This window comes from Mytilus galloprovincialis, chromosome 3 (genome assembly GCF_965363235.1).
Source record: "Mytilus galloprovincialis chromosome 3, xbMytGall1.hap1.1, whole genome shotgun sequence".
Classification (NCBI taxonomy): Eukaryota; Metazoa; Mollusca; class Bivalvia; order Mytilida; family Mytilidae; genus Mytilus; species Mytilus galloprovincialis.
The window spans coordinates 111,020,852-111,047,127 of NC_134840.1; the positions used below are offsets into that span (position 1 = coordinate 111,020,852).

The 26,276-nt window shown below is 33.6% G+C and overlaps 1 protein-coding gene across 1 annotated transcript; it reads right to left on the reverse strand.

The window, feature by feature from the left end:
* Positions 1-1,702: 1,702 nt before the first annotated feature.
* LOC143069785 (protein FAM177A1-like) lies at positions 1,703-14,359 on the reverse strand. The gene is made up of 5 exons (XM_076244574.1): positions 14,264-14,359; positions 9,080-9,229; positions 6,073-6,139; positions 4,817-4,914; positions 1,703-4,530 (listed from the first exon to the last, which is right to left on the reverse strand). Exons 1-5 carry the CDS (start codon positions 14,294-14,296, stop codon positions 4,345-4,347), a joined length of 534 nt encoding a protein of 177 aa, XP_076100689.1. The 5' UTR covers positions 14,297-14,359; the 3' UTR covers positions 1,703-4,344.
* Between the last annotated feature and the right edge of the window lie 11,917 nt (positions 14,360-26,276).

Genomic DNA, 26,276 nt, shown 5'->3' on the forward strand with positions numbered 1-26,276 from the left:
TATACTATGTTGTTGCATATTAATCCTCTCAAAAAAAAAATATTTGAAGAAATTTCTAAAAAATATAAAATGTCATACAGTCATGGTTAAAATTGATATTAATTAATAGTAACTTCAAAAAAAATAAATGGGGAATGTGTCCAAAGGAACACAGATGATGCCTCGCTAGCATATCATGTTATAAAGGGACATAACCGAAGAACTGTAAAAGTGAAGCTGCCAAAAATTGAAATTAAACTGAGTTTAGAGGTCATTTCATTAAATTTAGTTGAGACAAACTTAAGTTAAGAGAACACAAACAAAAACAAGAATGTGTCCACAGTACACGGATGCCCCACTCGCACTATCGTTTTATATGTTTAGTGGACCATGAACTTGGAATAAATTATCTAATTTGGCATTAAAATTAGACTGATGTTATCAAAGGGAACATGTACACTAAGTTTCAAGTTGATTGGATTTCTTCTTTATCAAAAACTACCTTGACCAAAAACTTTAACCTGAAATTTGCACTATCATTTTCTATGTTCATTGAACCGTAAAACTGGCGTCAAAACTCTAATTTGGTATTTAAATTAGAAAGATCATATCATAGGGCACATGTATACTAAGTTTCAAGTTGATTGGACTTCAACTTCATCAAAAACTACCTTGACCAAAAACTTTAACCTGAAGCGGGACAGACGGACGGACGCACAGACAGACGGACGGACGAACGGAGGCACAGACCAGAAAACATAATGCCCCTCTACTATCGTAGGTGGGGCATAAAAATTCTTCAATTTTTCCACTTGGAAAGGGGCATAACCCTAGAATGGTAATCAAAGTGCTTGTAATCACTGAATGGTAAAGATTGCTTTAATTTTATCAGTTGGTAGTAAAGTGAATATTGCATTGTGTATTGTATATAGCATTGATTTAAGTTGATTCAACTACTATTCTGGACAAAGAAAGATAACTCCAATTTATTGACTTGAAACTACAAAAATGCTTGTTTTAGGCCCCTTGTTGGTCCTTTATTCCTAGACTGTTTGCCCCATAACCCTTAAAATATATCTCAACCTTCTACTAATGGTATTAAACATTGTGGTACAATTTCAGAACAATTGAAATACTTATACACAACTTATTGCCTGACACTAGATAAATGCTTGTTTTGGGCCCCTTTGGGCCCTGATTCCTAAACCTTAGGGACCGTTACCCCTAAAATCAATCTCAAGCTTTCTTTTGTGGTTATAAACATTGTGTTAAAATTCTATTGATTTCTGTTTACTTATACTAAAGTTATTATTCTGAAACCATCAGTCTTCAGACGATGCTGACGACGACGATGACGTGATACCAATATACGACCGCAAAAATTTGACCGCAAAATTTTGCGGTCGGTCGTATAAAAATGTGTCCATAGTACATAGATGACCCACTCACACTATCATTTACTATGTTCAGTGGACCGTAACATTTGGCATTTAAATTAGAAAGATCCTTTCATAGGGAACATGTGTACTAAGCTTCAAGTTGATTGGAAATCAACTTCATCAAAAACTAAATTGACGAAAATTTTTAACCTGACAGATGAATGAACGGACAGACTAACGGACCCACAGACCAGAAAACATAATACCCCTCTACTATTGTAGGTTGGGCTTGAAGTGTAGGTGGGGCATAAAGAACATATTCTGAAATGTAATGACAAAACTAATTTCCAAAAAACAGCATTTTTATTTAAAAAAATGAATGAAATTAATAAATATTTAATAGAAACATAAATAATATTAAACAACCATTTATAACATGCTAAAACAATTCAATAGAAAGAGTACATAATGTTCTATGAGATGCTATCAGTATCATGATTTATAACCACTTGATCAACATAGAATAGGATCCTAGTAACAGGAAACCAGTCTAGTTAGTGCCCATGAAATGAAGATCCTTCTTTTAAATTGGATAATATACCGAGATGAAAATTATGAAAAGTTGCATCAATGTGTAATATATTTAAATGGAATGAATTAACTTTCAACTTCTTTTGAAATGTACATAGTGGAATATCATCTGAGAAAATGGACCACATTTTATTTTTTCGAACTAACATAGAAATGAATTAAATGACCAAATTAAAATTCAAATCAGTATTGCTTTCTTTGAAGCAGGTCATCCCAAATAAAAAAATTATCTTTGAAACTACATGTATTAGGTATAAGTATGAGACAATAATTTAAATTTGGCAATAAAATATAGGTAATAAAAAATATGCCTTTCAATTACGAAAAAATAATCATTTACACAGAACAATATTCCAGACGAGATATATAATTATTCGTTAATACAGATTCTGAGTGACATATTTCAAACTTCCAGATCAGAGGGACAAACTAGATTTAAATAAGATAGGACAGAGGTTACTGCAGTAATCCATCAACTCCACTAGATATGATACGATTATTACTCAACAAAAAGAATAAACTGTAAATTAATTGGCATAAGATCAATTTCCCAATACATGTATAAGCCATTAACCTATAACCTATTTTTTAAGAATTTCTTTTGTTTTAGGGTTGTTTTTGGACTAAAATGTCTTGTTTGACAGAATAAAATAGGAATCCATCTATTGGAAAATGTTGTTCAAGTGTATCATTGTTTTTGTTGCATTTACTAAAGTTTGAATTGGCAGGGAAGGTAAATTTATGATTTATGAAAAATCAATTTTTGTTATTAATGATAAATGTATGACACCATGAATATGTTGCAAAAAAAAATCAATTATTCTATGAAACAAAATAAACTGCAATTATAACTTTTACTATGACATTTTATAAAAATACAATAAATGACAAATCTGGTGAATAATGATAGACAATTGGATGATATAAAATAAAGAATTCACACTTACAGATGCTATGGTATATTATACATCATATGTATACAATTACAGCTAATTATCTTCAAATAGCCTCATTATGTAAATTAAAATCAATGTTCTAATACGATGGCCAAGTAGAGCTCTTTTGGTATATTTGTTAAATAGTATTTAGATTTCTCAGTCAGAATGAAGAAATCAATACAATAAAACAAGGACATCACTGGAGAAAAATAATTTCAATTGTGTGGTTTGTCAAACACTGAAATGCAGAACTTTGATATTTGTCTTCTATGGATCCTTAACTTTCAAAAGGTCCATCATCTTCACAGGAACATTTGAGCACAAGCTTGACATAAGAAGATTAAATTTTCTATTGTTCTATGTCATCAGTTCAACCATTATTTGACAAAGCATTGTTTTGAAATATAATTTTTAATGTAATGGTATATATTTGTTGGATAACAAATTTCATAAATTCATAGTCACCTCAATTTTTTTGTGTGCATCTATAAGATTTTAATTTTCTATTGATTGAAGATGTAACACATTCAAGAAATCAAAACCGAACTTTTACCAAAAACTATGAAATTATTGAAAATGTACACCAACAAATTAAAGGGCTCTTACATTGTTAATTTACAAGTTGCTGATAAATTAATCTTATCAAAATAAAAATAATACATAAAAAAAATAAATATACACATATGCATAATTTACTGGTCCAAGGTTTCACACCAAACAAATGCTAGACTTTTGCTAATGTCCTTTGGCTTTACTGATATGAAAGATTCAAGCTTAGTCTTGTCATAACAAAAAGAAATCATAGCTTTTAATTACAATCATAGTTCAAAAGATTCAGCAAATGTTCCGATAAACAAATAACAATTTTTTGAAAAAGTAAAAATAAAATTACAACACTTTTAAAAAAAATATAACAATATTTTCCACCAGATCTGTTTATGAAGGTCACACAATGTATCTTCAGCATCACAGGCACATGTCTCTGAAAATTAAAAGACCTATATACCTTAATATAAAACAAGGAACTCTAACGCACATTTTTTTTAAATGACACTTGGTCGCTAACTTTCTGTATATTTTGATTTGGAGGTTGTCTTTTATCCCACTGAAAATTGTTATATCATTAATTGTAGATATTCTAATACAGATTGTATTAAAACATAACATGTTTATTTAGGAAAGACAACTTTGAAATTGAATTATAACAAAAATTGGTAACAGAATGTCATTATCAAAAAATGTAAGATGGGTACCTTATGCAGGGGTATTCAGAATTTCAGACATTTTCAATAGGGGAGTTCCAACAATATGTCCCCATTCAAAAGCATTAATTATTAAAATAAAAGGAGTTCCAATCCCTGGATCCACAAATGTGTAATACTAGGGTATAAAGGTATTTTTTTTGAGAGACAAGTGCCTTTGTTCAGTATGCATATAAATAAATAACAATTCAACAATCAATATTTTTCTTCTTTTTGACTGTCTGATTGTGTGTCTGTTTTTAAAACTTCAACTTTGATATCACTTGTCTCTGTAATAGATTGTTCGTTTGAAGGTATTTTGGTGTCTACTTCTACATGAGATAACTTTTCTTCCTCCATTCTTTGTCTTCTTTTTTCATCTTGCTTCTTTTCTCTTTCCTCCTGTGAAAATAAGTAATGTTAAATCACTTTTTATAACACTTGAAAGGAGTTCTCCCAGTAAAGAATTAAATTGTTTTTTTTTCTACATTGAGACTTCAAATACTAATTACAACAATTTATAACTGCTTACTATTACAATGTTACAACTAATTCATATTTAGTCCTGTTTTTCTTCATTCTGAATACAATACAATTTGGAAGGTGTTTTTTCAAAGAACAAAATCTAACCATTTGATATAAAATAAAAATAGAGACTCTAGAGTAAGAGTTTTCTGTCTTCCCTTACCTCTTCTTTCAATCTATAGTATTCATCTATTGCGTATTGATATTTTGGCGTTGTAATACCAAAGAACCAGGCAAGATGTTCTCCACAGGTGTCAGCCACTATAAGTAAATAAAATAAAATTAATGTGAAATAAGGAAATACATATTCCTTTTCACAGTATTGACTTGAGTAAAATTTAAAGTAATAAGGATTGAAAGGTGATCCCTTATTTGAATGAAAATCCCTGTTTCAAAATAAATCCTAGATGGAGAAGATGTCAAACAGATTTTCAAGTACACACTTACAATTTATTCAAACATGAAATAATTATAAAAATAATGGTTGTATATTTTGGTAAATCCCAATGACAGTAACCAAACATTTAAAATTACTAGCATTAATAAGGCATATATGTGTGGTTCCAGTAACCCTACCGTCCCTACTTTTTCAGCTTAAAAATAGCCTACCCTAAAGATTTTATTGGCATTTTTCATTAAGCACTGTTAAAGTCAGAATGTTGCTCCCATACTCAATGTAAAAAAAAACATAAAATAAAAAAAAATTCCCTACCTACCTAACCCTAACTTTTTTTCAGATGTAACTGGAACCACACATACTTTTTTTTGGCCTAAGTTCCCACTCAAAATCCAGATATAAGTTCTAAGTATATCAATATATTTTGGTTGTTGTTTTTTCTCAATTTAAAAAGATATGGACAATGACACAACAGTTTTGTTTTTGAATAGTATCTCATAAAATATTTCATTTGGTCCGAGACCACAATTGTCATCCCTTGATTTTCGTTGTTCACAAATATAGTCCCTAGTGTTGACAGTGGGTTACTTGCCATTAATTTTTATACCCCTTCCAAATTTATTTCTCCATGTTTAATGCCTTAAATTGCAAGAAAGGGGGTGAAATTACACTGTAAAAAATTTGGGTTCAGAATTCTAAAGGAAAGTAGTGATTTGGTCCAGCTGAAAAAGGTTAAAAATTAGCACTTCGGAAGCTGTCAAAAGATTTCAAGACGCCCTTAACATAAAATTGTCCATATTTTGAGTTACATGTAGAGCCGATGAAGTTTTCTATAATTTTGATATAATTTGTCCCAAAAGTAGTACAACACACTGTAAAAATTTCATTGAGAAAGCACAGGTGGGATTTTTTAAATTTTCACTTATCTTCTAAAAGAAATGCACTATGAAATAATTGTGGTCTCGGACCATTTCAAGGGGACACAACTATGAAAAGTACTGAAAAAACTATGTAAATGTTACCTGATAGAGCTTTCTTTGATACTGTTACAACATGGTACCATACCCATGGCACCCATGTTAATGATTTCTGTAAATTAAATAAATACATGTAGATATCAGCCTTTATTATAACATGTTGCACAAGTATGAAGAACATTTTCGATCATGGTGGAAAAAAATAACCTTGTCTACTGGTATGAATTGGGGCTTCTTCTGTGTAGATCCTTTTATTAAATTGTATAAATAATTACCATGTATGATGAAGTTGATTTAAAGTAATTCACACACATTCATGAACAGATTTTGTGATAAAATTATTCAAAGAAAAAAATTGTGAACAAAGGGGAGTAACTGTTATACTATAGTTTGATGTTAACTGCAGACAGTAGACATTTACAATACAATCAATATTTGTTTAATCATATGTGAATTTACATTAGGAAAAATCAAAATTAAGATTAAACCTACAGTATACATGTAAACCACTGGTTGTGGAGGATTTTAATGTTAAACCTACAGTATCAACCACTGGTTGTGGAGGATTTTAATATTAAACCTACAGTATCAACCACTGGTTGTGGAGGATTTTAATGTTAAACCTACAGTATCAACCACTGGTTGTGGAGGATTTTAATGTTAAACCTACAGTATCAACCACTGGTTGTGGAGGATCTTAATGTTAAACCTACAGTATCAACCACTGGTAGTGGAGGATTTTAAGTAGTGTTGGATAATCGGTTGAAATTACCAACCGATTATCTATTACAATCGGATGACAGCAACCAACCGACTATCGGTTATAATCGCTTCATAATACCTTGCCCTTTTGTTTTAAATGAAATCATGCATTTAGTCTCATTGTACATGTCTAATGTGTATATTCCATATCATTGCAGAGTTTATATATTCACATTTATGATCTTTTATTTCCCTTTCATATTCTGGCGTACTAAATTATGATCCTGGTACCTTTGATAATTATCTATTTAGCAGTTGAAACAATGAATTAATAAGAATCACGATTCATATTAAAGATATTTTATCTCATAATTACAACATTAATTACCAACAGTGACACTAACATTTCTAAATTTCAATGGTGTAACTCACAATAAAATTTCAATAACATAGCTGTTTAAACATTTGAATGCTTCTAATTTGGAAAAGATGTATTAAGTTTTTAACTTTAAGAAATTTAAAATTAACAGAAAAAAATAAAACAATGCATTTGCATTATAATACATACAGTAAACAAAGGGGATTAAGCCAAAGTCTGTTAATTCGTGTAGAATGCATTTTTTTTTCATTTTTGTGATCATTATTTTCTGTCAATTGTGTCATTTGTGCGTCTGAACTTATAATTGCAAGAATGCGGAATTATTACATAGTTGAACCGTATCCGATTCGTGATTCTTATATTTATTAATCGCGGACAAATTTCGGAAAATTTACAAAAATAAACGATGTTTGGCAAGCAAATTGGAAAGGAATATGACGTTTTTTATGCTACAAATGGATAAAACATTAATAAAAGGCCATTTGCAATACGTTCTAATGAAGCAAATAAATTATTTTGTCTAAAATCAGAATGATTTGTACGCTCTCAAGTAACAAGTAAATACCGTAACAAGTACCGGTATTGAAGGAAAGTATTTCATACAAAGTTATTAATCTTAAATAACATTCCTTCAATCTGCAAATATGTATAGTCAATGCTTTTGTCAAGTTTATAAAGAAGGAAATTGGTTATTGGTAATTAAAGGATGTTTGACATTGTTATTGTCATCGACTTGTATTTTTGTTATTATTTGTTTGACTGCGCATATAAAATGCAAACCGTAAACGGACCGGAAGTTGACAAGCTAAAAGTCCGGAAACTTTAACGACAATCGATTGAACAAAATCCCAATCGATTATCGACATCGCCAGGCCCAACCAACTGATTTCCGACTTATTCCGATCATCGGAACAACACTAATTTTAAGATTAAACCTACAGTATCAACCACTGGTAGTGGAGGATTTTAATATTAAACCTACAGTATCAACCACTGGTTGTGGAGAATTTTAATATTAAACCTACAGTATCAACCACTGGTTGTGGAGGATTTTAAGATTAAACCTACTGTATCAACCACTGGTTGTAGAAGATTTTAAGATTAAACCTACAGTATCAACCACTGGTTGTGGAGGATTTTAATGTTAACCCTACAGTATCAACCACTGGTAGTGGAGGATTTTAAGATTAAACCTACAGTATCAACCACTGGTAGTGGAGGATTTTAAGATTAAACCTACTGTATCAACCACTGGTTGTGGAGGATTTTAAGATTAAACCTACAGTATAAACCACTGGTTGTGGAGGATTTTAATGTTAAACCTACAGTATCAACCACTGGTAGTGGAGGATTTTAAGATTAAACCTACAGTATCAACCACTGGTTGTGGAGGATTTTAAGATTAAACCTACTGTATCAACCACTGGTTGTGGAGGATTTTAAGATTAAACCTACAGTATAAACCACTGGTTGTGGAGGATTTTAATGTTAACCCTACAGTATCAACCACTGGTAGTGGAGGATTTTAAGATTAAACCTACAGTATCAACCACTGGTTGTGGAGGATTTTAAGATTAAACCTACTGTATCAACCACTGGTTGTGGAGGATTTTAAGATTAAACCTACAGTATAAACCACTGGTTGTGGAGGATTTTAATGTTAAACCTACAGTATCAACCACTGGTTGTGGAGGATTTTAAGATTAAACCTACAGTATAAACCACTGGTTGTGGAGGATTTTAATGTTAAACCTACAGTATCAACCACTGGTAGTAGAGGATTTTAAGATTAAACCCACAGTATCAACCACTGGTTGGGGAGGATTTTAATGTTAAACCTACAGTATAAACCACTGGTTGTGGAGGATTTTAAGATTAAACCTACAGTATAAACCACTGGTTGTGGAGGATTTTAATGTTAAACCTACAATATCAACCACTGGTTGTGGAGGATTTTAAGATTAAACCTACAGTATCAACCACTGGTTGTGGAGGATTTTCATCTTCTTCATCCGTAGAATATTCTTCTAATATTCCATCACTAAAGTGTAAAATTCTTCTTGGCTGTTTCTTCTTTTTCTTCTGTCCTTCTTGCAGTGAAATATCAGTAAATTCTGTACACTAAAATTCATAAAAAATTACAGTTCTAAATTTAGTGTCAAAAATTGATAATAACATTTCACAATTTTTTTTGCTTGAACACTGATGACTTTTCTTTAGGCAAAATAAAAATATATGTGTGGTTCCAGTAACCCTACCGTCCCTACTTTTTCGGTTTAAAAATAGCCTACCCTAAAGATTTTATTGTCATTTTCATTAAGCACTGTTAAAGTCAGAATGTTGCTCCCATAGACTCAATGTAAAAAAAAAAACATAAAATAAAAAAAAATTCCTACCTTCCTACCCTAAATTTTTTTCAGATGTAACTGGAACCACACATTCTTTTTTATTTGGCCTTAACAAAGACAAGTGACTGTGTGTTGGGTACATGCATCTAATTCTCTCAGACCAAGTACCATTCATTTTTACATTACTGAATTTATTTACCTAGAGAAATCTGATGATTAAATAAAGTTTGCATGCAAGAGTCAAATCTGTGTCCTTTTTAAGCAGACTTTCATTAAAATGATGTGACATAAGACAATGCCTGTCTAAAAAGCAAATAATGAATGTCCAAGATATAAAAGAGGGACGAAAGATACCAAAGGGACAGTCAAACTCATAGACTGAAAATAAACTAACAATGCCATGCAGGGGAAGATCCAGCCATTTTAAAAAGGGGGGAAGAGTCCCAACCCAGGATAAAGGAGGGGGGGTTCCAACTGTATGTCCCTATTCAAATGCATTGATCGTCCAAAAAAAAGAGGGGGTTCCAACCCCCGGAACCCCCCTCTGGATATGCCACTGGCCATGACTAAAAATAAAAAGACAAACAGACAAATAATAGTAAAGAAGACACAGCATAGAAAATAAAGGCTAAACAACACGTACCCCACCCAAAACTGGGGGTGATCTCAGGTGCTCTGGAAGGGTAAGCAGATCTTGGTCCACATGTGGCACCGATCGTGTTGCTTATATTATTTCAAATCAGATAAAAAGTTTAATTTGTTAGGGCATATTCGTGAAAAGAGAAAGGTATTGTTGTTACGACATAAGGAACATATCCCATATCATTTGTGAAACAATTATTCCATAAAGGTCAATTAAATTGTGATGCCTTCAGTTAAATTTAAGAAGGGATGATTTCAACTTTACCAGTTTGAACTCTTGGTTAAATAGCTTCCTTGTGAGCAGCAATCCTCTATAAAGGAAATCATGATAGAAAATACAAGCCCGGGAATATCATATAAATTGGGAGAAATATACTCTGTATGCAGGCGCTGCTGGAATGTTGCTACATGTACACAGAAATGGAAAGTTCACAATTGGGAAGCTGAAATCATCTCTTTTGTCGTAAAGTTTTGTTTTCAACCGACCCTTATTGTCAATTTCTAGATGTAAGTCAAGATATATATGAGGCAGACTTAACTGTATCTGTAGTAACACTCTACTCTACCCGAAACTAGAAATGCAATAACAACACAAGATTATAACAAACTGTAAAAATAGGGTCTTGATTTTTTAGACCAGCAAAAATGACACAATACATGTATCTATGTATCTAATAAAAACAAAGAAGACAATAGACACTCATCTATTTTACATTTTGACATGCAAGAATTAGTATTGTGTCTTCTAATCTAATAAGGAGCCGGAGGGTACATGTACAAAAATGTTCACAAATAATTTAAACATTATTTTTTCATTACAATTTTATTTTTTACACTATCAGTTATTACTTTATGATATGGTACAAAAATCTATCAAAAAATTCAATTTCTTTAGGACCCAGATTACTTTTAAAATTTTAATATTATTTAAAAAAAAAAAAACTCCAAATTATCTCCCTTTGGTGCAAAAATGCCATTTTTTTTGCACTAAAGTTGAAATATCTTATTTAACTCATTAGCAACCTATATTTTTTCAAATAAGCAGTACTTAAATTAAACAAATATACATTTTAAGCAATTTCTGTAATTTAGTTCTTTTTTTTATTTTGATATTACGTCTATTTCTCCTATTATGTACTTGTATGAAATAGTCCAACACAAAAAAGTACCTTACCAAGAATGCATGCTTCTTTCGAAAGATTGTAAGCTTAAATGAAAGGTGACTTCATTTTTTCATTTAATTTTGCATTAAATATATGATAAAATTCATTCAAACTGATGAAAAAAAACCCTGGCCTTAACCTGTTAGTGGATGTATAGATTTCACTTCAACATAAAGTTGTATTGATGTCTCTGTTGACATACATAATATTTACTTGGACATCAACATACAAGACAGGGCCATAACTAGCCTCTGTTAATAGTGAGGCAAAATATATTGGCCGAGCGTAGTGAGTCGAACAAATTTTGGCGAGGGGTCTGGGGCCATTCAAGGCCCCTAGAAGCTCCCTAGAAGCTCTGAGAAAAATAACGCAAAATCAAGCATTCTGAGCGTTTCCAGGACTCTTTCTTACATTGAAACACAATTAATTTTTTTCGACAATATTCTGGTCTTTAAGCAAAAACATAGATTCATTGTAATTTAAGCCTTTTATGTTTTACGGGGACAACATCAAAAATAGACCGATAGAGCAAAAATCGTAATTCTAATAATCATTAAATCCGGATTGTCTGTCTGTCTGTCTATCTGTTCTTGTCTTGTATTGTGCTTAGACTTTGTTGATTTTTTCATGACTAGATTTAGATATACAAATGTAGTGACAGTGCAGTATTATACTATAAGTTCTAGTAGTGCTTAAGACAACACTAAGGACCATCTTGGTCTTGTTTTACGGTATTAATGATTCTTTTATTGTCAAAGACCCTCCAGCAACTATCAAGATGAAGAACAGGAATAAAAACTTTGACCATTGATCATTTGTATTTTTTCTATTCATTGACTTTGTGTAAGATTAGGTCCCATGCACGTTTACTCCATATTCCTTTATTTTCTGTTAAGTCTAAACATGACTTAATGCAAGTTTAACCCTTCAATGTGAAAGGTCATATGGCAATACATTGATGTTTTTTTAAAGATGATTTAATACCGGGAAATATGTGGTCTTACAAAATGTACTTTAATTTAAACCATGTCAGCTATCTAGTGTTATCTAAAAAAAAAAAAGCCAGTTTTGTATTCTTTGATATCAAGTTCAATTCTCAAGGCAGAAACGACCTTTTTTTTTTGTGTCCAGTAGCATCGTATATTTTTTAAATATTTTCTCGCACAATGTCTGGACATCGGTTGAGATGCAATATTACAAAACCAAACGTTTACAAATGAAAATCAACACTTAGACTATAGTCATAAGGTAGAACAACAAATGAACAAAAGACACAGAAGTACAAACAATAGACCATCAACTCTGAAAACTAAAAGTAAAATAGAAACATGGATCACGAAAAACATGCAGGGGTGACATCAGTGAGTGAAGAGAACTTGCTTCATAAGACACTTTCCGTGAAAACAATTTGATATGACAGAAGACAATCTTTTGTTTCATTTTTTTGTTGTTGAAATTTCCAACATGAGGCATTTGCCTCAATGTAGTTACGGCCCTGCAAGACAGTGCATGTATTGTGGAAAAGGACATAGATTTGAGAGAAGAAAGAGGCAATACACCTTATCCCTATTCAGAGTTCAACCTTGACCAGAGAATCTGTCCCACTTGAATTTTTGACTTCATACAACAATCTCTTTTCCATTGCGGCATCAGATATTTTCTATTATGATGTCAACATTTTACAGGAACTTGTGTGATGTCCAATAATGGCAGATAAGCAATAAGGTGTATAGGGAAAGTTGCCATAGGGAAAAGGCTTGGATCTAAAGAAATGATACAGATTTGAGGCATGACATAAAGTCTTAAGCTTAAAACCTATATATCAAAATAATCTTGTATACAAATGTAGCATATCATAGACATATTTATGTGTACAATGGTGTACCCACCTGTAATATTTTTTTTTCTAATATTGTGGTCAAGTACAGGCACTTGTTTGTATCCATAGGAAGATCCACCTTAAGTTCCTAATGGTGAAGTAAAAATCAAAATCATCCCTTAGTAAATCTTAGGGTTGCCATCACCAGTTGGTTGACCGTTTTGGAATAACCGTTTCGCAAATGATATCGGATATGTTCCTTACGTCGTAACTACAATCCCCTTCCCTTTTATGAATGTGACCTACCAAATTAGACTTTTCACCGGATTTGTTATTACATAAGCAACATGATGGGTGCCACATGTGGAGCAGGATCTGCTTACCCTTCCGGAGCACCTGAGATCATACCTAGTTTTTGGTGGGGTTCATGTTGCTTATTCTTTAGTGTTCTATGTTGTGTCATGTGTACTGTTGTTTGTTTGTTTGTCTTTTTCATTTTTAGCCATGGCGTTGTCAGTTTATTTTCGATTTATGAGTTTGACTGTCCCACTGGTATCTTTCGTCCCTCTTTTAAGGCCGAGCGAATTATCGTATACGTTGATAGTGGACCTTCGTATGGATACAAACAACTAGCAGCCTGTGACTGTGTATTCAAGACTTGGATGACTTGAAGTTGAATACAAACTGGTTACATCTTCTGACATCAGACTCGGATTTCTCTTGAACTGAATTTTAATGTGCGTATTGTTATGCGTTTACTTTACTACATTGGTTAGAGGTATAGGGGGACGGTTGAGATCTCACAAACATGTTTAACCCCGCCGCATTTTTGCGCCTGTCCCAAGTCAGGAGCCTCTGGCCTTTGTTAGTCTTGTATTATTTTAATTTTAGTTTCTTGTGTACAATTTGGAAATTAGTATGGCGTTCATTATCACTGGACTAGTATATATTTGTTTAGGGGCCAGCTGAAGGACGCCTCCGGGTGCGGGAATTTCTCGCTACATTGAAGACCTGTTGGTGACCCTCTGCTGTTGTTTTTTATTTGGTCGGGTTGTTGTCTCTTTGACACATTCCCCATTTCCATTCTCAATTTCATTATTTTTCGAATCCCTTTATTCAAGGATAAGCTGCCCATTTTTTATCAAAAGGAATTCGATTAATGGGTGTTATAAATGCAATTTACCACAGGGCTGGATCCGTTTACACTTTCTGTCATTTTTCTCCCTTTCTGTTTTTCAATCAGAAAATATTTAGAAAGAAACAGTCTATAAAACGGGAACCAGTTAAAAAAATAAAATACTAACACCATTGTCGAGTCCGGTTAACTTAGAATTCCGGAATATTTCCAATAGTTGAATAGGCCCCTCAAGGGATTGACAAAGTAATCGCATAATCACATTTTTTTTAAATAAAATTATCAAATTATCTAGAATACAATGATCATGAAATATTTTGTCTGGTAATCAAATAATCACTATAAAAACGGCCTAGTAATCACATAATAAAAAACCAATGAGGAATACATTTTTTTTTTCAATATATAGAATAAAAAGATAATGCATTTTGTCATTGAGACAACTATCCACCAGAGACCAAATGTTATAGAAGTAAAACAACTATATGCTACCGTACTGCCTTCAAAAATTAGCAAAAACCATACCCATAGTAAGCTTTAACAGGCCCCGAAATGGTACATGTTAAACTATTCAAACGAAAAATACAACGACCTGATTTATGTAGCAAACAATACTGTACTAAAAAACAATATGCCTATACAACAACACAGGTTGTCCACTGACTGTATGGGCTGTTCCTGGTTTGGGACAGACACATACACGGTTATATATGCTAAAGAATCAATCTTGATAAAAGACAAAAAAATTGAAGACAAAAATGTAATCGACTAAACGTCATCCAATACACTGAAAAGTAAAGATTTGAAAGGAAGCGATATGCCTATTATGTCGGAGAAAACATTGATACATAATACCAAATTCGAATTCTAATATGTATTGCCGTATAAACTTTAAACATTAGCCTCTGTGACATAAAAAAATAGGTAAACAACTTAACTAAAATTCACATATATATATATATAATTCGTCTAAACATTAACCCAACAATGTTAAATTTGTAAATTTGCGTTAACAAATTTTGTTCTTACCTCGCAGAGATTCGAACTCGCATTGCACTATTCCCGACGCGCTAGACCAATTGACCACCTAGGCTCTTAAAAAAGTTTTCGGTGGCCGGGTGTTACCCTTCCTCGTCAGATTTGATCTAGCGTCATAACACATTACATGATATATCATGACTGAGATGGAATTGTAACAGATCAGCTGAATTATCTATTGTAAAGGATCCTACAAATGAATGTAAGATGAAGTCACAGAAAAATTACAGTAAAAAGTCCAGTGTCCCCTGTCCTCGGTTAAAATTACTTTTTGGTGTAGGACTCCAACTTATTTACTTGTGATGGTGTTGATGGATTGATGTAAAAATCAACTTTTCTTCATCAGATAAATACCGACTGTGTCACGGAAAATATAGCAGATTACAAATATCATACCAAATGATGAGCGAGAAGATGTTATATTGGAGACATAAAGAAATAAGATTTGAAATGGGGAATGGGCGAAAGAGACAGCAACCTGCCAAAAGAGCAGAAAACGACCGAAGGACATCAATGGATCGTCAACACAGCGAGAGAATACTACACGCGGAGGCGGGCTTCAGCTGACCCCTAAACAGAAATGTGCACTGGTTAAGTAAATATGGATGTCATACCTGTTATGTCAGTGAAAAGCTGTTATATTGGAGACACCAATTTAGTAACAATCAAAGCAGGGCTTGAAATGTATTGTGAAACTACTTATTCTAGAGTTCGCGTGAATCAGATCTTAATGCTGAAAAAATAAAAAAAAGATCTTTTAGAGAACATACAATCTAAGACTCTTTCAACTTGCAATAGTATTTTAAAATCATTTGTCTTTTCTATATTTTACATAAGAATTTCCAATTCCAAACTAAAAAAAAAATGAAAGAGTTGGTTTTGCTTTGTTTTGCTTTGTTTCAAAAATAATAAAATGGCCAATGTAGTAACAAATATTTTATTCTAGAATGGGATAAATCCTAATTTGTGGGAAAAAAACCACTCTGATTCGAACAACAAATTTTCTGAAGCTGACATTTTTAAGATGCTTGATTTCTTGACAGCATTTTTGTTACGTTTTAAGAGCACGTGTTTTTCAACTTGCAATTGGCATTCAAATGGGAAGAAACTGTGCTTCTCTTCCTGCCGACTCATTCCCTTATTCATATGAGGCTGACTTCAAACAGGAACTTCTTATAGACAAAGAAAAGAAGTTAACAGTATCCTTTAATGTTACTTTCCGATATATAGATAATGTTCTCTCACTAAATATTTCAAAATTCGCAATTGGTGACTATGTTGAACGTATCTATCTATCGAACTTGAGATAAAGGAAGCAACACATACAGTTAAGTTTGCCTCATATCTCTACTGTAATCTAGAAATTGACAATGAGAGTCGGTTAAAAACGTAATTTTACGACAAAAGAGATGATATCAGCGTCCCGATTGTGAACTTTCCATTTCTATGTAGCGCCTGCATACGGAGTATACATCCTGTAGATGATACGATATTCCAGGGCTTGTATTTCCTACCAAAATTTCCATGATAGAGGATTACTGTTCACAAGGAAGCTATTAAATTAAGAGTTCCAAGTGGTGAAGTTGAATACATCCTTTCGTACACGTTTTACGGACGCCATCACGAGGTGGTTGACCGTTATGGAATATCCGATTTACCGTTGATAACGGATATGTCCCTTATGCCGTAACTGCATTCATGCTCTCTTGTCAATTTTAACATCAGTCGATATTTATTTTTTATCTTTTAAGGACTATCCCCTCAAACTCCTATCTGTGTACCTAATAGCTAAATTTTGAATTCTGTAAACTATTATTTAGATAGGAATAGGAATTGTCAAACCTAAAGCGAAAAATGTGTAACAGTGTCAGTAACAAGAAAATGTGAAATTATTAGACGGATGAGGATACACGGAACTATGCCCTTGAAATTTCTAGTATGATCTTTAACATTTTAGTTTCAAATGGGACATCGAAACATTGATTTCTAAAATGCTACTTCTACTGGAAGAAAATTGAATAAATATAATAAAATTTGTTACTGACGGAATAAAGGGTACATAACATTTGTTCCAACGAGAGCAGATATTATAGCATTGTTTATAATGAACTTCTGTGAGGAGGAAAAACTGTACTTTAGTATAGCCTGTCAGATATGCTAACACAGATTGGGTAACTAGAGTGACTCCCCTTTGACTGTACTACCGTCCGAAAGGTTTCGGACTAGGTACCGATAATACTATTTTAACAGTGAAGTTATCATGCAGTGGCGGATCCAGAACTTTTTGTAAAAGGGGGGGCGCTGACTGACATAAGGAGGGCACACTCCAGTCACGCTTCAGTGATTCCCTTTATGAGCAACCAAATGTTGTCCACCAAAAAGGGGGGCTGGATCCGCATAATATGTAACAGTTATAAATATTTATTGAATTTCGACCGCTGTATCTAGGGTACTGAGAAATTTTATCCTCTAAATTAATGAGAGAAAATTTATTTAAAAGTTTAACCTTTCTTATTTCTAAATAAGTCATGGGAATCCTTGTATTTCAATACGGTTTTTTTATCTTGTCCTTGGAAATTTATGTTTTCATATTCTCATAGGAAAACAACAACTAGTGAAAAAATGTAGAAGATCTTCCATTCTAGAATGACCATTGTAATATACAGAGTAGTAGCAACAATAGTGTATGCTATTTTATTGCGAGTTAATATTGTGTCGTGTTCCGTGTGTGCTATATATTTTACCACACTGTCATGACTTGGATTTGTGAAACAAGTTTTTATCAACATTTTAATATTTCAATAATTCATGTTCGGCATATATCTTATTTGATATTTCTTTGTTGTGTACTTTGCCATTAATTTAGACATGAATTAATTGTCATAATCTTGGACATGAATTAATTGTCATAATCTTGGACAAAGGACCGGATTTCATTATCTCTATTAATTTAATTACTTTTCCTCTCTGGCAGTTTTGACAAAATACAAATACTTGTAACCTGGAGTAGACACTAATTACTCTGAGACTATTGTTATTCTATTTGGCATCTGCTAATAATCTTTTAATCCTTTAATTGCTTTTACTTTAACATGTATATATATTGTTATTACTATATTTCATCACATCTGGAGTTTGTTGCACGGTCTTGCCGGTCTGCCAAAATAAAAGTCCAAGGAATGAAATATTATTTCTTGATTTCATGAAGTTGATATTTTGAATGGACGGATTAATATTCCAAACCATAGGAGTTGTTAATCTGAACTGACGGAGTTGTAAATACATTCTGAGCGGAGTCTTATCTGACGGAGTTGGTATTTAAGAGACATACAATATGTCTCTTGTGTTTCGAATAGACGGAGTTGATATTTTAAATGAACGGCGCTGTTGTTCTAAATAGTAAGAGTTTTATTATTTTATATATGGCGAGTTAACGTATTAAACAGTCTCAAATCATTCGTTTTGGGTTAGGTATGTATCCGAAAGTTGCTTTATTGGATGGTATTCGTCTTGGGTTAAACTGGATACCACTGTATATCTAACATAATATATATGTTCCTTGGTTAAATAATTAAGTTTTACGCATACTAACTCGAAATTAACGCACCAAAGTCAGGTTAAAGTTTATAATGTGGATGGAAAGTCAATGTTAAATTTATAATTCAGATCAGACACATTCAACAAAGCCTTAAAATACGAAATTTAACAAGGAGCTAAACATGCATGGTTATATAGTACAGACACGGGGAGACCGGTAAGTGTTGTTTAACTAAAGGTTTCTAATTTCGATATAAGTATACTATATGATGCGATATAACGATATGTTATGTATGGCACTAGTCATTATATATTGAACAAATTATAATTATGTTGCAAGAGATGGTGCACTTTGTTCAAACTGCTTTTGAAATATGGCAAACTGTTCTCGTCAAAACAATGTTTAAGTTGTTTTCGAAAAAAAAATATACATACATAACAGTATGATACATGAAAAATTATTGCATTACAATATATTAGTGTTATAATACAGGACAGGTTGTTACAGTTCAAGATAGGCTAATACAGTATATGATAAGGTGTATAGTACATGACTGGGTGTTGTTGACAGGGAAGATTGTAACAGTACAAGACATGTTAATACAGTATTTGATAAGGTGTATATTACAGGACAGGGTGTTATCGACAGGACAGGCTGTTACAGAAGAGAAAAATTGTTACAGTACAGAGAAGAATCAATGTTGTTACAGTAGAGAACATATTGTATTGTTGTTACAGTATAGAACAGGTTGTTACAGTACAGCGATATATGAGTAGGTTGTTACAGTAGAGAACATATTGTATTGTGGTTACAGTATAGAACATGTTGTTATAATACAGGACAGGTAAAGAAAGGACAAGTATTCAAAGTAAAGAATATGTTATAACGTTACTTACAGATTATTATAGAACAGGTGTTAACAGTACAAGACCGGTTGTTTTAGTTTTCATTACAGAAATATTTGTTACTGTAAAAGACAGGCTTTTATAGTACAGTTGGTTAAAGTTCAGAACATTTTATAACGGTACAGGACAGGCTATTACAGTACCGGACAGGGTGTAACAGTACAGGACAGGGTGTAACAATACAGGACAGGGTGTAACAGTACAGAACAGGTTGTTACAGTATCGGACAGCTTTAACAGTACAGGACGACAGGTTGTTACAGTACATGATAGGGTGTAACAGTACAGGACAGGGTGTTACAGTACAGTACAGGTTGTAACAGTACAGGACAGGGTGATACAGTATCGGACAGGTTGTTACAGTAAAGTACAGGTTGTTACAGTTCATGATAGGGTGTCATAGTGTAGGACAGGTAGTTATAGTATAGGGTAGGTTATATAGTACCAGACAGGTTCTTACATTTTAGGACATGTTGTTACAGTACAAGACAGGTTTTTACAGTACAGAACCTGTTGTTATAGTTCAGGAAAAACTGTTACAAACCAGGACATTCTGTTACAGTAGTCAACAAGATGTTTAAGTACAGGACAGATTATTTGAGTACAGTACATATTGTTGTAGAAAAGGAGAGGTTGTTACAGTGCCAAACATTACATTACATGACAGGTTTGTAAGAATATAGGACAGGTTGTAACTTTTTAAGACAGGATGCTACAGTACAGGTTAGGCTTATTGTTACATTACAGGAGTATAGGACACGGTGTTACAGTAGAGAACAAGGGAACAGGTTTTTTTCTAACGTACATTATTACACTAGCTGTTGTGTTGGTATAGTACAGGACATGTTGTTATAGTAAAGGACAGGAAGTTATAGTTCGGAACAGGGTTTTACAGTAATTGCAAGGGTATTACAGTACAGGAGGGTTTGTATTTAGAACAGAAACAAGATTTTACATTACACAACAGGTTGTTTTACTACAAGACAGGTTATTAAAGCTCAAAACATTTTGTCACAATATAGGACTGGTTGTTACTGTATAGAACAGGTTTAAACAGTACAAAACAGGTTGTTACATTACAGTACATGCTGTTACAGTACAGGTCAGTTTGTTACAGTACAGAACAGGTTTTTACAGGACAGGACAGGTTGTTACAGTACAGGAAAGGTTGTTACAGTACAGGTCAGTTTGTTACAGTACAGAACATGTTGTTACAGTACAGTACAGGTTGTTACAGTACAGGACAGGTTGTTACTGTATAGAACAGGACAGGACAGGTTGTTACTGTATAGAACAGGTTTAAACAGTACAAAACAGGTTGTTACAGTACAGTACAGGCTGTTACAGTACAGGTCAGTTTGTTACAGTACAGAACAGGTTGTTACAGTACAGGACAGGTTGTTACAGTACATAACAGATTGTTACAGTACAGGACAGGTTGTTACAGTACAGAACAGGTTGTTACAGGACAGGATAGGTTGTTACAGTACAGAACAGGTTGTTACAGTACAGGACAGGTTGTTACAGTACATAACATGTTGTTACAGGACAGGACAGGTTGTTACAGTACAGGTCAGTTTGTTACAGTACAGAAGATGTTGTTACAGGCCAGGCCAGGTTGTTACGGTACAGAACAGGTTGTTACAATACAGGACAGGTTGTTACAGTACAGAACAACAGTACAGGGCAGGTTGTTACAGTGCATGTCAGTTTGTTACAGTACAGAACAGATTGTTACAGTACAGAACCGGTTGTTACAGTACAGAACAGGTTGTTACAGTACAGGACAGGTTGTTACAGTACAGGTCAGTTTGTTACAGTACAGAACAGGTTGTTACAGAAAAGGATCAGTTGTTACTGTATATGACAGGATGCTGCAGTATAGGGTAGTTTTATAGTATAGTACATGTTCTTACATTTTAAGATATGTTCTTACATTGCAGGACAGGTTGTTACAGTAGAGGACAAGGTTTTACGGTACAAGACCGGTTGTTACAGTACATGGACCTTTATTTCATTACACTAAAAGCTGTAACAGTGCAGAACATGGTTTTTTTGAAGTTCAGTATTCGTTGGTATAGCACAATACAGGGTGTAACAGTACAGGACCGGGTGTTACAGTAGAGAACAGTTTTTGTTCAAGTACAGTAATTATTTTTATAGTTCCTGTCATGTTGTTATGGTACGGGACAGGATTTTACAGTACAGGACAGGGTGTTACAGTATAGGACCAGTTGTTATAGTGTAGGACTGGTTGTTTTAGTACAGAAACCAGCTTTAACAGTATCAGACAAGTCGCTACATAACAGAACATTTTGTCACAGCAAAGGACAAGCTTTAACATTACAGGACAAGTTTTTACAATATAGGACATGTTGTTCAGTATATGACAGGTTGCTACAGCGAATGGTAGATTATATAATACAAGAAATGTTCATACATTTCAGGACAGGTTTTTACAGTATAGGACAGGCTGTTACAGTAGTGAACAAGTTGTTCAATTATAAGAAAGGTTGTGACAGTATATGACAGTTTGTTACAGTACAGGACCGGTTGTTTTAGTTTTTAGTACAGATTTTTTTTTACTGTACAAGTCTGGCTTTTATTGTACAGATTGTTAAATTTCAAAACATTTTATAACGGTATATGACAGGTTGTTACCGTACAGGACTGGATGTAACAGTACATTACATGCTGTTACAGTAGTGAGCTGGTTGTTACAGTATTTAACATGATGTTAGAGTAAAGGGTAGGTTATATAGTACAGGACAGTTTCTTACATTTTTGGACAGGTTGTTACAGTACAGAACTGGATGTAACAGTACATTACATGCTGATACAGTAGTGAGCTGGTTGTTACACTATATGACATGATGTTATAGTATAGGGTAGGTTATATAGTACAGGACAGGTTCTTACATTTTTGAACAGGTTGTTACAGTACAGAACAGGTTGTTACAGTACAAGACAGGTTGTTACAGTTCGGGATAAGCTGTTACAGTTGTCAACAGGATGTAAAAATACAGGACAGGTATTTAGTACAGTACATGCTGTTGTAGTAGAGGACAGATTGTTAAAGAACAGAACACTCACAACATTACTTGACAGGTTTGTTACATTTCAAGACAGGGTGTTAAAGTACAGAACAAGTTGTTACTGTACAGGACAGGCTAATTGCTACATAACAGGAGTAGGACAGAGTGATACAGTACAGGAGAGGGTTTTAAAGTATAGGTTACTATATGACAGTACAGAACAGGTAGTTACAGTACAGGACTGGTTGTTTCAGGACTGGTTGTTTCAGAACTGGAACAGTCTTTTTTGAAGTATATTATAAATTGTTAATGCAGCTGTTGTGTTTTATAGACTAGTACAGGACATGTTGTTATAGTAAAGGTCAGTTGTTACATTACATGACAGGGTGTTAACGTACAAGACTGTTTGTATACAGAACAGTTTTACAGTACAAAAACAGGTTGTTATAGTACAATACAGGTTGTTAAAGTACCAAACATTTTGTCACAGTACAGAACTGGCTGTTGTTACAGTACCGGACAGGTTGTTACAGTACAAGACATGTTGTTACAGTATAGGACCAGGTTTTACTGTATATTACAGGTTGTTACAGTAAAGGACAGGTCATTACAGTAGAGACCAGGTTGTTGCCCTGTAAGACCGGTGATTACAGTACAGGGCATGTTATTTCAGTACAGTACAAGCACTACAGTAGAGAACAGGTTTTTTTCAAGTACAGTAATCGTTGTTACAGTACCTGTCATGCTATTATGGTACGGGACATTTGGTTAGAGAAAAGGTAGGTTGTAACGTTACATAACAAGGACTGCCTGTTACAGTACAGTACAGGCTTTTACAGTATAGTTAAGGTAGTGGTTCAAGTTCACGACAGTTTGTAACAGTACAGGACATGTTGGTACAATATATGACAAGTTGTTATACTGTAACACTAGTAGTGCAGGTCAGTTTATTTAGTTTAGTACACGTCAGTTGTTATATTACAGGACAGGGTGTTAAGGTACAAGACCGGTTGTTATAGTACATGTCAGTTGTAACATTGCCAGACAGGGTGTTATAGTACAGGGCCAGTTGTTATAGTACATGTCAGTTGTTATATTACAGGACAGGATGTTCAGGTACAAGACCGGTTGTTATAGTACATGTCAGTTGTAACATTGCCAGACAGGGTGTTATAGTACAGGGCTAGTTGTTATAGTACATGTCAGTTGTTACATTCATGGACAGGGGGAGTATTAGACAAGACACATGGTTCATTACAGGACAGATTGTTACAGTAGGGATTCCGTTGTTAAAGTACAGAACAATTTGTTACAGTACCCGAAAAGTTGTTATTGTACAGGACAGGTTACCGGTATGATAGTACAGGAGAATATTTTGTAGTACAGAACAAAGTTTTACAGTGCAGGGTAGTATGTAACAGTACAGGAGATGAGATGTTACAGAACAAGACACAGTGTACATGTGGTTACAGGAGAAAACAGAGTGTTAAAGTACAGTATATGATATAACAGTACATGACAGTTTTTTAAAAGTAAGTACAGAACAGATTGTTACAGTACATAACTGGTATAGTACAGAGCAGGTTGTTTATAGATTTGACATTAAAGGACAAGTTGTTACAGTATAGGAATATAAGTCAATGTGTTACGGTATACTTGTAGGATTAAAAGACAGTACAGTGTATAACAGTGCAGGACAGTATGTTACAGTACACGACATACTGTTACAGTACATGATATACTGCTTCAGTACATGCCAGATTTGTACAAGACTTGTTGTTAACGTACAAAACAGGAGTGTATTACAAGGTTTTACAGTACAGGAGTATAGGACAAGGTTTTACAGTACAGTAGTAATGGACAAGGTTTTACAGTATAGGAGTATAGGACAAGGTTTTACAGTACAGAAGTATAGGACAAGGTTTTACAGTATAGGAGTATAGGACAAGGTTTTACAGTACAGGAGTATAGAACAAGGTTTTACAGTACAGTAGTATAGGACAAGGTTTTACAGTACACGAAGAAAGGACAAGGTGTTACAGTATAAGAGTACAGAAAAAGACAAAATGATATTTTTTCATTACAGGATAGGGTAACTCAGTACAGAAAAGGTTGTTAAAGTAGCAAACAGGTTGTTGCAGTACAGAACAGGTTGATACAGTACGGGACAGGTTTTAAAAATACAGGACAGGTTATTATATATAACATTTTGTAGTATTCGACAGTTTGTTAAAGTACAGGATAGGTTGTTACATTTCAGAACACGTTGCTTTAGTTAAAGTTCAGGACAGGTTGTTATAGACAGGTAGTAACGGTAAATGGTAGGTTATTCAGTACAGAACAGGTGACTAGTATAACATTTCAGGACAGGTTGTTACAGTGGAGAGCAGGTTGTTACAATACAGGACTGATTCTTACAGTACAGGTGAGGATATTGCAGTAAAGGTTAAGATTTTACATTACAGTAGTATAGGAAAAGCTGTTACAGTTCAAAAAAGTGTATAATAATAATAATAGACAGATTATTAGAGTACAGGACAGGAAGTTATAGAACAAGACATATTGTTGTAGAACAGGACATGTTTTTACAGTGCAGAATAGGTTGTCACATTACAGGATAGGTAATAATAGTACAGGATAGGTTCTTACAGTAAAGGACATGGTGTTTCAGAACAGGACAAGTGGTTACAGTTCAGGACAGGTGGTTACATTTCACCACAAGCTGTTACAGTTTATGACTTGACAGTAAACAGCAGGTGTTTACCGTAGAGAACGTGTTGTTACAGTACAGAACATGGTAAAACAGTACATGACATATTGTTACAGTACAGGACAGGGTGTTTTAGTACAAGACAGGTTGTTACAGTCAAAGACAAATTTTCGTAGTGTAGGACAGGGCTTTGCGTTACTTTACAGGTTGGTATACAGGGTATTACGTTTCAGGATAGGTTATTATAGAACAGGACAGGCTGATGGAGTACAGGACTTATTTATAGTGCAGAATAGTTTGTGATATTTCAGGACAAGTTTTAAAGTATTTGACAGATTGTTATAGTGTAGGACAGGTTGTTACAGTATATGGTAAGTTATATAAATTAGGATAGGTTGTTACATTTCATAACACGTTGTTAACATATAGGACAGTTTGTTACAGTAGGCAACCGGTTTTTACTGTATAGAATGGTATTACAGTACAAGACAGGGTGCTACAATACAGGACATGGTATTACAGTTAATGATAGGTTTTTACATGTCAGTATAGTTGTTAAGTAGAAAACTGATTTTTATAGTACAGAACAGATTTTTATAGTACAGAACAGGTTGATATAGTACAGAACAGGTTGTTAAAGTTCAGGACAGGTTGTTATAGAACAGAACAGGTTGTTGTAGAACAGAACATGTTTTATAGAAATGCAGAATAGTTGTTTTAGTACAGGGCAGGTTTTACATTTCAGGACAAGTTTTACAGTATTGGATATGTTGTTTTTAGTAAAGGACAGGTTGTAACATTTCATCACAAGTTGTTACAGTGTGACATGTTGTAGC